The sequence below is a fragment of the Cheilinus undulatus genome, linkage group 14 (genome assembly GCF_018320785.1).
Source record: "Cheilinus undulatus linkage group 14, ASM1832078v1, whole genome shotgun sequence".
NCBI classification, from domain to species: Eukaryota; Metazoa; Chordata; class Actinopteri; order Labriformes; family Labridae; genus Cheilinus; species Cheilinus undulatus.
In genome coordinates, this window is record NC_054878.1 from 6,911,835 (window position 1) to 6,925,284 (window position 13,450).

The 13,450-nt window shown below is 37.9% G+C and overlaps 1 protein-coding gene across 2 annotated transcripts; it reads left to right on the plus strand.

Moving 5' to 3' along the window:
* Positions 1–784: 784 nt before the first annotated feature.
* ndufaf4 (NADH:ubiquinone oxidoreductase complex assembly factor 4) lies at positions 785–6,564 on the plus strand. 2 transcript variants are annotated; one of them, XM_041805822.1, is made up of 3 exons: positions 785–983; positions 1,133–1,233; positions 6,174–6,564. In XM_041805822.1, exons 1-3 carry the CDS (start codon positions 788–790, stop codon positions 6,477–6,479), a joined length of 603 nt encoding a protein of 200 aa, XP_041661756.1. In that variant the 5' UTR covers positions 785–787; the 3' UTR covers positions 6,480–6,564. The 2 variants fall into 2 exon arrangements, with proteins under 2 accessions (XP_041661756.1, XP_041661755.1); XM_041805821.1 differs by having other exon boundaries at positions 786–983; positions 1,130–1,233.
* Positions 6,565–13,450: the final 6,886 nt, after the last annotated feature.

Here is a 13,450-nt window from a genome sequence, read left to right on the forward strand (position 1 = left end):
TTTCTTGTGTTTTTACCACATTTTAACCTATTTTCATTACTTTTTTGTACTTTAGTGCCCCTTTTTCCCTTTAACAAATGTTTGCCTCATTTTAACCTATTTTCACCACTTTTCCTGCCATTTTTTTGTCCCTTTGTGTCACAGTCCAACCCATTTTTCCACTTATCAACAATTTTTACCACTTTCTAAACACTTTTCACCACTTTATCTATCAATTTTTGCAACATTTCTGCCAACTTTAACCCTTTTATAAAATATGCATTTACTAATAATGGCACGCAAGTAAATATCTATTAAAAAAAACGATCAGATGTGAAGTCATTCTAAAATTATTTCAATATTAATAATTTTTGGAGTGGATTTAAACAACTGCAGACATTTAAAGCCAACAAGATCTTCTTTCACCCCTTTCCTCAATTTAATGATCTTCTGGGAGCTGGACAGGAAGCTTGGGGGGGCCTGATATGGCCCCCAGGCCACCAGTTGATGATCAGTGCTCTAAAGGTTTCTGGCTGTGGTAGGAGGTGATGCTTTACTTTGGCTCCAGCAGATGGGGTTGCATGCTGATGAGAGAGAGAGAGAGAGAGAGAGGTGCTGATGATAAGATTGCTTGTTGATAAATAATAGCTGTGGCTTAATGGGCAATTTAAAGTGTTTTAACTGGCCTATTTAATACTCTTTCCCGTCTCACATGTGCTCCATAGTTTAGAAAACCCTTAAATAAGGACCGATATATCTTCCAGCCACTTGGTGTCGCTGCTGATTTCAGTCTGCCGGTCTTCGCCTGATGAAGTTTGAACCTCCTCGCTCCCCGTCCGCAGCGGTCTTTAGTAACATGTCAAACATGGGGGCACGAGTTGTGCGTATGTTCAGAAATTTCAACCTAGAAAACCGAGTTTACCGGGAAATCTCAAAGGAGAAGCCGCAGGCAGCGCCTCGACACACGGTTACTGTCCCTCCTTCTGCCGGCCCTTCTCCCGGAGGTGAGTGAAGGAAAGCCCGGCAGACCTTTCACCACTATCCGTCCTCTGTGGGTCACACCGGGCTGAGTCCTCTGACACGGACTAATCTGTCTTCCAGAATATTCCCTCGGGTTATAGCAGTTTTGTGTTGTTTTATTGTGTTTCAGCAGCGGAGGCAGAGGAGCTAGTGCACAAGAAGAACGACCCTCTACTGACCCTCCTCAAGTCCGTCTATGTGGAGTCTACAGACCCCGCAGCAGCACCGACAGAGGTCAGACCAGGACGCGTCTGTTTATGAGTCTAACTATAGACAGGGATGTATTTGACATATATGTGCTTAGACGGCTGTTTTTAACAGCAGGATGAAGTGACATTAAGGGTGTTTCAGGCCTCTGGTCTTACAGCTGACCCTCCTCCTCAGCTGAGGCTGAGTCACTGCTGCTAAAACCCACACAATAGGATTCTCTTATCAGGTGGTTTCACCTTATCACAGGCTACCATACACAGCAGCAACACACGACCAGGTCTCCTTTATTTATTGCTTTTTGCATGAAAAAACGTTGTATTTTGAATACACAATCTTCAGTCGTGCATAACTCTTTAAATTTCACAATATTAATCGGATAAATTTAATTGGAATAGAAAAAGAAGAGGACAAAAGCAGAGATTATAACACCTCAAACTCTTAAATTACCATATATTGTAAACAACAGTATTATTTATTTTCCCTCAGACTGCTTGATGGCCATGGCCAAGTAGTGAGTGCTTTATTTGGCAGATAATTCCAACATTATTTACAGGAGTTATGATATCACTTTAACAGCATTTATTCTTTTTTTGTCAAGCCAACAGTCGAAGGTAGGCTACTGTATTTTGGTTTGATTGGATGCATAATGTTGATGTTTTTATGAGGGCTCTTTAGGCCTACTTGTCTGTCTATGTCTCTGCACAGCAGCAGACAGTCACAGAGGAGAGACACAGCGACGCCTCCTCCTTTCTGGCATGTTTAACATCTTGTTTTTTTTTTTTTAATAATAAGAGCAATGCCGTGCACTTCCTGCTTTCAAATGTGACCACACTCCCATTTGGGGGAAACAAGCCCTTAGATTAAATGGCGGTTAGGAAACAGCAGTGACAATGCGATTAAACGCCAGTTTGTTGTGTTTTGGGGCCTTAAACAATTAAAAAGCCATAATTTAAGGCGTGTTTTGTTACTCTCAAATGATGAAAGAGTGTGAAAGAAGTGCTCTGTGTCTTTTGGCTAAAACTAGAGAGGAGTAAAGTGGGCAAATGTTCTCTTAATGACTCCAAGCTACTGATCACTCTGTGACAGCAGGAGCTGTAGTCAGTCTGCATGTTAACATCTTTTACACATTAACAAACTCAGCAACCACATTCAAGTGTTAATATCCAACACATATAAAGGTATGTGATGTTGGTTTATGACGTCTCCAGTCACAAGATGGGACTGTTGGTCCAGTTTGACGGAGAGAGCCTGAACAGACATTCATGTATATCTACTATTTCGTTTATTTCATATTGTTACGATGCAAGTATTTATTTCATAAATGTCCTACATTATATGTTTATCTCACTGGTTGTTAGACTTCGGCTCTCAATAACCATTTAATCTTACAGTTTTCATTACGGATACACGATATTATCGGTCAGGTGTCGGTATCGGCAGATATCAAAATTTATGCCAATATTTATATCCAATATTTTGCCTGTGTATTTCAGCATATATTAACTGTAAATTTTGTCCTTATATATACTAATAAATTAGTGGAGTTTTAGTCTGAACCAACAGATCTATTTTCAGGTGAGGTATTTTTCTTTATTTATCCTCATTCTTTAAACTTGAAAGTGTTTTTTAAGAACTAAAAATTGTTTCCTTGGTCATCCTGTAACCTTAAGTGTCCAAAAGGACTGACATTTTTTGTCCGGAAATGGTATTTAAATATCGGTATCGACTAAAATGAATCTGTAAATATCAGCATATCATCTGCAAAAATCCAATATCGTGCATCCCTAGTTTTCATATTTTAAGCTTGTAAATCCCTTGTGACCCAAACTTTCTAATCTACTGCCGTTCATTTTTATGGGGTGTTTTACCCCAGAGAGGGAAGACCTGCATCATTTGGGCAAAGAACCCGGATGTGTTGCTTTTATCAATACATCAGTCGATCCATGGATGTTTTTTTTTCCTCATTCACCTCAGTCAATGAACCTTTATAGCATGCTGTCTGTTTTCATGATAATTAAAATATGAACACATATCCATGTGAAATCTGTACAAATTAGGGCCAGTGTCCACTGATGCTGTTTTATACTAAGTCTACCTCTTATTGCTGGTATCTGTGGTACCTGTAAGGTCTGTTTTAGATCTTTAGGCACCTCGTGATTCGATTCATAGGGCAACGATTCTTAATCGATTATTGATGCTTTTTTTTTTTTACATTACTTTTGTTCTCACTGTGTTGGGAATTGATAAGACTTTATCGATATCGATGCTGTTATCAAATCTTCTTATTAATTCGATTCTTTATCGATTCCCTTATCAATTCCTTTCTGTGAATTTTCTTTTTGGATTGATAAAAATGTTAAACCATGCCAGGCAGAAGAGAACAGAGGGTTTTTAAAAAAGTTTAAACTTATCTTAACCTGTTTAATGTGAAATATAGATGAATTTATTCACTGCTTTGTGCGCTGAAGTATTCTGTAACTTTTTATAAGATCGTCGTAAAGTAAACAGCAGAACGGAGCTCGCCACTGAAGCAGAACGCAGACATAAATAATATTAAAGTCCAATCTTTTTCTGTTTAAAATCCCACAGAACATTACTTTACATTCCCGGTACTATGATAGTGTATTAGATTTGGATTATCACGGCTCATCTTCTGGGAGGACAATGGGGGAGGGAGGAAAAGAGCGCACGTCTGTGTCTTTGCGAGAGAACTTCATTTGATCCCCTGCCCTGATTTAACTGTTTTACTTAGATAATTCACTTCTCCCGCTCCTGTAAACATCTCCTTATGAATTTGTTTTATTCTAGACTCGAAGCATTTTGATAAAGGATTAGATGAAGCCCTGCTCCCTGTGCTTATGAGTGCACGCCGACAAGAGCTTGTAAAAATGTGTTTTTTAAACACCTTGCAGTGATACTGTATAGCCCAGTAAATGTTTATTTTCTCAGCTTCTCTGTTCAGATGACTGTCACATGCGAGGCCTGTGTTTCATGGCATGCGGAGGTGAGGCATCAATAAGGGAATCGTTTAGATGAAGTGTAAATGATGTCGATGGATCGAGCCAATTGGAACCTGTTCTCAATGGGAACCGGTTCTTGGTTCCCACCCGTAGTCAAGCGTAATACAAAAATAACATTTGTGTTTAGACAAAATAGATAAATTAAATTTCTACTATCCTCTAATGGAAGATGTGTGTAAGCTGGATTTTTACAATGGCACTGAACCAAAGGCAGCAGAATCCTTTCCTTGTAACACATCTGAAATTACAAACAGAAAAATGTGCTTTTTCACAAATGAACAACTGGTAATCTAAATCTTGCTGTTACGTGCTGCGTGTCAGAGTACCACCTTTTTGTTCCTGCTATTCCACAGTATTGAATATTTAAATTACTATCGATTATTGGATATTCACACATTGATTTAGAATCTTCCACTTCCACATTACAATGCATTTAAGAATCAAGTTTTTTCTCCCACCTCTAGTTAGAAATGACAAAGAAAACGTGACAGAAAACATAAAAAACTCTGTCCTGGCATTAAGAGCAGCTTTAACTACACCCTCAGTAAAAAGATGAGTCAGAACAGCATTTCCTCCAGCATTGCTGTTGAAGTTAGTATACCAACTCTGCCTTCATGATTTTGATTATTGAGGGAGACGAGTAATCGACGAGCAAGTGACTGCTCCAAAAGTTCTGCTGTTTTAAACGAAGAGCGCTGTGAGTGCAGAGACAATCAGCTGACGTGATTGGTGTTTTTGCATGCAAGACACTGAGTGCTTGAAACACTGGACCAAATCAATTTTGTATTGAAATGAGTCAGGATGCACAATATTGTTGGTAGGACACACAGACTGATATATTTCAAGTGTTTATTTCTTTTAATTTTAATGATTCACAGCTAACGGAAACCCAAAATTCAGTACCTGAGAAAATTAGAACATCACTTGAAAACCATTTTAAAAAAAAGGATTTTTAACACAGAAATGTTGGACTACTGAAAAGTATGAACATGTTCAGACGCGATACTTGGTCAGTGCTCCTTTTGCATGAGTTACTGCAGCAATGCAGCGTGGCGTGGAAGCACTCAGCCTGTGGCTCTGCTGAGGTTTTATGAAGCTGATAGCGGCCTTCGGCTCTTCTGCATTGTTTGGTATGCTGTCTCTCGTCTTCCTCGTCACAATACACAACACTGTGGCTTGAGTTTTCTTGACTCAGCCTTTAATGGCAAAAGAGATATTTGGTGTAGGGCCGGGCAATTAGTCAAAAATTAGATTAAATCGCAATATGGCATGGTGCAATTTACAAATTGCAGGTAGTGCAATATTTCTTTAACCTGTAATTTGTGTAAAAATACCAATCTAAAAACCTTTTTTGCTGCTGAGATGTTATGAATTACTTATCGTGCAATAATTTAAATGGCAGTTTTTTAGAAAAGTCAACAAAAATCCTACTTTTCCTAATCCTACAGCCTTAATCTCTGATTTTGATGCATGCATTATGTTCCAAAAAAGTTAGGACAGGAGCATGTTTGCCACTCTTATATCACCCTGTATGTGTCTGGGGACTGAAGACAATAATTGTTGTAGTTTTTTTTTTTTTTTTTTTTGATCAGTGTGTAAGGTTTCCATTGCCGTATTGTGCACTTGCTGCATTAGAAAAAACTGTGCCAAATAAGAGATCAGAAGAACTTTAGAGTGCTGTGAAAATCTGAAAGGAAATGGAGCGTTCAGAATCATGATCAGATATTTCTCTACTATGAGAATCTTATTACACATTTAAAATAGTTATCCCAACCCATTGTTGTTATAAATAGTTTTATGTAAAGTTTGGCATGTGCAGTTTCAAAACCTGACCAGATGATGTTGCTAGAAGACAAAAAAATCACCACACAGACATTCATGGATTAAAGCTCCCTGAAATCACTCAGTCTTGTTTATACTATTTCCTACCTTCTCATCCCACAGACACCAAAGGAGGACTCATCAAGTAAAGAATCAGAGCGACGGCCTCTTAAATTCAGTTTACCGGTGGACTCGTACGGCCTGGTGGATCTCACAGACGTTCCTAAAGGCAAACTGACCATCGCCGAGGCTCTGAAGGCACTAAGCAGTCACCAGCGGCAGCCTCTGACGATGACACCGGAGAAGATCGCTCAGGATTATTGCCTGGACCTGAAAGACACAAAAGCTCTTCTGGAGTTCTTTATTCCCTTCCAGGTTGAGATTATACCTCCAAAGACTGAACAAGCCAAGCAGATAAAGGATTCATAGGACCCAATGGTCGCTCTAGGTAGACTTTAGACAAAATAATGTTTGATTTATTTATCTTCATTTCAATAAATTGTTGAGAGAGTGAGATGATTGGAGCTGATGATGCCGAGTTTCTCAAATTCTGGGGTTTGAATCATTTAAGGGGTTTGATTTGAAGTGATGATCATGGGTGAGGCATTAATAAACTGATCAAAGTAATAAATCAAATAATACTGTAAAAAATACATACAGATATTAGATCTTCCTTCTAGTCTGAGTTTGTCAACTATGAAATGGGACCAGAAGTCCAAAAAGTCTAGAAGTACTGATTTAAAGAAGTTTAAGATTTATAAAACAGCCTTATTAATTTTTCATCCAAGTGTGAAATAAGACTATGATCCCTGTGAGTGTTCGGGGAACAGGAGTCAGGATTTTGTTAGCCTAGCTTAGCACAAAGGTGAAAGGGGAAAACAGATCGAGCAACTGAAGCGTCTTTGTTTGCATATAGACATCCACATGAGATCAAATGTTAATGGGGCAGCGCATTTACACGCAAATAGGAAAAGGGAATTTGAATAGTGTTTAAGGCTTTACAAGATGCTAATTCCCTTTTTCATTATTTCCTTGATGCCCAAGATGATTTTTTAATAGTGTTGAGAGGTATCATTTCTTGGTTAGGTTTGGTTTTGACTTCAAAGGTTTGTCAGCACTCAGTACATCCATGTAAAGTTAGACAGAGTCCAATTGTTGTGTTAGTATGAGTGACATTAGGCCTTTAAAATGCATATAAACATGCCAGTTCTGGTCTATACTGCCATGGGTATACACCTTAAATGGACTCAAACTGGACTAGGCTTTCTACCAGTGCTCTGCAGCCTACAGCGGTGGTTCTCAACTGGTTTAGCCTCAGAACCCACCATCACCTCCTTAACGTGAAAACACAACCCAAATTCACCATATGTTTAAACCACTCAGATTTATTTAACAAAAAGTGGTGCACTTTGGACCTCAGATGGTACAAACCACATGACAGAACTACAAAAAAAACAAACAGCTAACCCACCTCCTAAAAACCACTGGCCTACAGCATTGGTTCCCAAACGTTTTAACTCGCAACCCCAAAAGTAGTGATCCAATTATACCTAAATGTCAATGAGGAAAAGTTGAACACAGCCATACATGTTCAAGAATAGTCATGTGCAGACTGACATTTTGAAGATTTTTAAGCATTACTTTGATTTCAGCACGTAAAGAAATCACCAAATTGCCATGCTTTATTTCAAATTGAACTCATTTTTATCGTGTTTAAATAAATGAGTAAAATGTACAATTTAAAACCATTAAAAAAATATTCTTTGTTTTTGAAAAGGCTTCTCAGGAATGGACCCCCACTTTGGGAACCACTGGCCTACAGCACTGTTTTTTTTTTTTTTTTGCTGCCCCCCCCTTTCCTTTCCTTTAAAGATTCATTTTTGGGCTTTTTTGCCTTTATTTGAGTGAAAGGATGATGGCAGATAGAGCCAGGAACAGGGATGAAAGAGTGGGGCAGAGACAATTAGTCAAACAGCATAGATGCTGAACGTAGCAGCTGCATTCTTGTCTGCCTTTGAATATCAACCTTAAGCTAGGGGCATTTAATGCATTGTGTTTGTGCCAATATTAAATGATAAAACATGTTTGAAATGCACAGGGCTTTAAAATTGCCTATATTTGCTCTGTTTTCACGTACTTATAGTTGCTCACTAAAAGAGGGCATATTTCCACCTTGCATAGCAGAGTCATACTTTCATCGATAAACCAATTTTTCCCCAGTGCGTGTATACAGGAACAAGAAAATTTGTCCAGTTGAATACCAATTTATAAACCTTTCGCACACAATGGCACATAATTTGTCCAGCTCAGTCCTATCTCTGCCTGGAAAGCAAAAGGGACGTGTTACCAAAGGATGGCTCAGAATACATGAATTCAGCCAGATTTTAGCCCAACTGCAACGTCGCAGCTCATCGTCAAAACTGTTTTAGAGCATCAGGAACGGCAAACGGTCTTGTAGTGTGACAGAATTAATGACGTGTCTGAGACACCCCACGACCACGATTCAACAAAACTAGCACGTCAGAATTTTTTGTTACATCGTCGTCTAGTTTGACACCCTGACCTGACGTCTACCAACAGGACATTTGCTCCTTATCTTTGCATCATCATTCACAAGAATCCCTTTATCTGCCATCCGAGAACTAATGTGTAAATTTTATTTTATTTTATTTATATGATCACATGCATACCTTAAGTTCTATCTGAAGGAGAGCCACTCCATATCTTCCTCCTTTTGATACATCCATACTTAGGCATAATCCAATCCATAATTGTTTATTTTCCTTTTTACGAGCAAAAGACCGCTCCAATCACATAGAGCACTTCTGCAGTAGACAGACTGACACCCTAAACCCCCCCCCGGCAACCTGCAAACTTGCACTCAGTCGCCGAGACGGTGGTGATGTCAGCATACAGTGAGCAGTTGGGATGTAGTTGGAATGAAGTGTAACCAGGTTGTCAGCCAAGACAGGACACGACCTTTGTTGCATAGTCTAACATAGTGCCGTCATGAATGACTAAAAAAATTGTGTTGTCTGAGCTGTCCTTAACTGGGATCCAGTGCTGGATAAATGCTCTTGAACACCATTTCCACCATTGTAATATCTGTAGTGCACATTTTGCACATGGAAAGTTTATAAAGCTTAAATTTCCTGTATAAGATGCCTGTAAGCCTGTAAAACAGCATTTTCCAGAACAGGGTTATATTTGCAACAGAAACACTGAATGGGCTGATTTTAATGTTAGCTTAAAGTTCAGTTTACAACACAACCTTGTTGGCTGTTTACGTTCAACTGAACAAGATGGAGAAAAGGGAGGGTTCACCAGTGCCTCTTTGAGTAGTCTGCTGAGCATATTTTGATATTTGAATGGAAATTAAACAAAAAGGTATTCAAATGTCAGCTACATTGTCCTGAAGGCTTTAAGATCACTGCCTGTGTGCAGAGAATCGCCTCCTTCAGTCCACTCCTAAGTTTCTCTGTGAGCACACCCGAGGTGACATCGAAAGTCACTGACAATCTATGTTAAGTAGGTCAGTAATGTTAATTCTATGTATGCATAATGTCACACTGATACTTTCGCCGTCCACTGTAGTTTGCAACATCTCAATAGTAGGGCTGGGTATTTAATTGCAAATTAGATTAAATTGCAATTTGGCCTGCTGCAATTTTCAATCGACAGTATTTTTTTTTTTTCCCTGACGTGTCAAAATACCGATTTGATGCAATTTTTGCAGCAGAAATTTCATGCTTTACACATTGTGCATATATAAAAGTGTCTTTTTACAAAATAGTAAAGTAAAATCCTACTTTTCCTGTTTGTGTATATGATTTTCTTAATCAAAATGAGAATGACAAAAAATGATCATCCCTTCAGTATAGCGATCGGTATCAAATTTGCTATATGAGCCAAAATCACAATAAGATTTTTTTTTCCAAATCTTTTTCCCTAGTTTAATTATCTAGTGTTGTATTGGTTATAATTTCAAATTATTTTTTGCTTATGTTTGTTGAATAATACATAAGATGAGGAATGTTAAAGTAATTGCATATTAAATCACAATATTTGGGGGGGGGGGGTTGCAATTAGAGTATTTTCTCAAATCGTTCAGCCCTACTCAATAGTCTCATGTCTGCAAAAGGTCAGTAGCCATAGGTCAACTTACCTGTGCATGTAAACGTACTAAATAACTTTTTTAAGGTGTCAGAAGTTGTATTTCCTCTCTTTTAGCTGTTTCCCCATCTTCCAGCCTTTATGCTAAGTTGGGCTGTGTTTGAGTCTGCACGTGTAAAACCTCAAAAGGTGTAATTACTTTATAGTGGAGGAAATGAAGACCTTAAATTAAGTGCATATCTACAGTATTTTTTATATGAAATGGAGCTATTTGTTTTCAACAGCATTATGTGAAATATTCATGGCTTCAATCTGAGTATGACTCTGTCTTTTTGTCCACTAGTCGTCGTCAGTTCCTCATCCACTCCATGTTTATGTGTAAAGTGTATGGGATCAGGACTGCATGTGAGAGCTTTATTCATGTTCCAGATAATAAGTCTGATGTTGTTCTTTAGAATACTTAGATGTGAAAAAAATCCCTACATTTTGATATCAATCATAAAATGTGTTTTTTTTTTCTAACTTTGTCTTCTGCAAAGCCAAAACTCTCCAAATTTTTCCCTTATCCTCATCTGTATATCAATGAGTGTTTGTTTGCACTGATTTCCTCTTGAAGCCCTTAACCCAATTTATTTCAACTTGTGGAGGGGAGAAAGGATTGCACCTTTGCCATAAATGCCTGTTTTGCTGCTAAACTATCCACGGGAGCAATATCAAACCTTTTTTGTATGTCTTAGTCATTCAGATTTCCTGGCATGCATGAGGCCATATAGGTTTAAAAAATGCATTTTGCATTATTTGTTCCACAGAAATATTAACATTTATAATCTGTGTTAAATGTGTGTCAAATATCTATAGAATATCAAGTACGCCTCGTTTTCTGTACATATTGAGGAGCAAACATGACATGGAAGCACATAGCCCATGTAGTTTGTCCCATGTTAGTGGAACACACCCCAGATCACTCAGTGCATGATCATAATGTTTTGAATTTAAATATAGTTTTCTTTCAGACGTTTGGAAGGTTATTTCATGTCGGTGAGTTTCTATTATTTAATGCAATACTGTGGAAAGCTGGTTGTTCTTGCGTGAGCTTCCTGAAATCGTCAGTGTTTCTTGTCATCATGAGGCTTGTGGATCATAAACATGAATTTGCTGCAAATACGCACAGTTTTCGAGAATTAAAGAATATTTTGTCTTCTATGTTACAGTTTGTTGGACTCTTTTAATTCATTGTGGTTGCATGCTTTGAAAATCTGCATTTTATTTCCCTTTCAAGCTTATGGAGTCAATGAAGAGTACTATTAATGAATAATTCTGCACACTTTAAAACCACCATAATATCATTTTTTCAAAATCACATAGTAAAAGCACAGCAATAGAGTAAGACTGATCTTATCTTTGCAATAACAGGCACCATTTGTCATCCTCACCACCCACCACATGCACCAGCACATGACCAAATCGAGAACTTCCTCCAACCAAGCCACGCCCCTTTACCTCTGAATTTAACATTTTTATTGGTTGTTGGCATACCCTACGAAAACTCCTCTGTGGCACATACAACTGGCCTCTGTGGGTGTCAGTTATCACTGAATACAAAGGTTCGTCAAACTCATGGGAGAAACAGGAAACTGTCTAAGGTTGTGATATTGTGCCTTCAAAATAAAAGCTTAAGCATAAGCGCAATAAATTCAGTGTGATCTCTCTCTACTAAATGACTGAAACCCAGTCAGATTTGTTTGAGCGTTTTTATCTTAATAACTAGGTTGAATAACACTAACAAAAAATACAATACTAATAAAGATCAGTTTAATTTTTACTTGGTTTATTACCAAGTATTATGAAGCACTTTGCACTCTCCATTGCTACTTTTAAATGGTCAATATCCCGCAAGGATTTTGGAAATGCCTGAGTCTGTGGCCCTAATTCTATAATATCTTCTAGCTACCTTGCAGAGTCATCAGTGTATTGATAAATATCTCTATTGGCCCAGACAGACATTAGCCATGTGGCAAAAAATGTGTCATGAAGCCAAAGGTGGAAAGACTATTGTATTCTAGGAAAAGTACAGATACTTTGGGTTAAATTTACTTATATACACGCAAAAATACTGTCTTATAAATCAACTCAAGTAAAGGTAAAAAGTAATGAATTTAAAGTTTACTCAAAGAGCTGAGCAATGTACATAATCAATGCTCGTCTGCTGGCTAGTTTCCTTTTGCTAACTGTAGAAAGCTACGACCTCCTTGTTTTGACTTTTGGAGTTTATTTTTTTAACAAGGCTAATACTTGATGCTTTTTCAAATGTAGATAAATGCAACACTTCCATTAGAAGATACTAAAGTGAAATTTCTCAATTAAAAACTATTTTAAAAGTACAAATTATAGCAACTCAATTACAGTAATTTCAGTAAATATAATTAGTGACCCCTGCATGAAGTATTGGCAATTAGTGCACTGAACGGGGGAAAAGGTAAGGGTAAAGGGAGTGTGGACGGTGCTGCCAGGGTGTTCTGTCCAACTGTCATCAATAGAAGATGATTCAATGTTACTTTTGATTGTTGCTGTTAATTATTTTAGCTTTGTGTTCAGAATTATGATTTGCTGCTGCCATTTTTATAGTTTACAAGTAACACATCAGGTAGATGTATACAGTCTGAGCTCTGGAGTGAAACAGTAGGCCATGTCTTGGGGGGGGTGGGGTTGGAAGCTGGAATACTGTCTGCTTACACTGAATTGGCACAGCAGGTCCGAACTCGGCTGCGGTCAATCTAAAACAGCTTGCACCGACGACTAAAGGTAACGAACCTATTACTAAGACTATAGGAATTATGGCAATGGACGAATTTGCCAAAATGTTAAAGTATCCCTTTAACCGGTGAGACAAGCAATGAATCTTTTTTTTTTTTTTTTTAACAAATATCTATGCATTTTAATGTATTTTTGAAACATAATTTCCCCATTTGTGAGCAACATTTTTACTCTGGTTGAATCAAATTTACTTGCAGTATTTCGCAGCGCTGAAATATACCATTTGGACATTTTTAGGGGAGGAGCAGTACTGTATTTTAATCTATTTTATGTGGATTTCAGTCTGTTGACTGATTCATTTAGTCCAGTGTTACTCAACACTGCTTAAGCAAAGAGCCAAATTGTTGAAAAATGCATTTGCAAGTGCCACAATCTAAGTGTTGAAAAGTGGCAATTAAGATAGGTCAAAGGTAGCAAAAATGGTCAAATAGCAGCAAACACTGGAGGGAAAAGTGGCAAAAATGGGAAGGAAA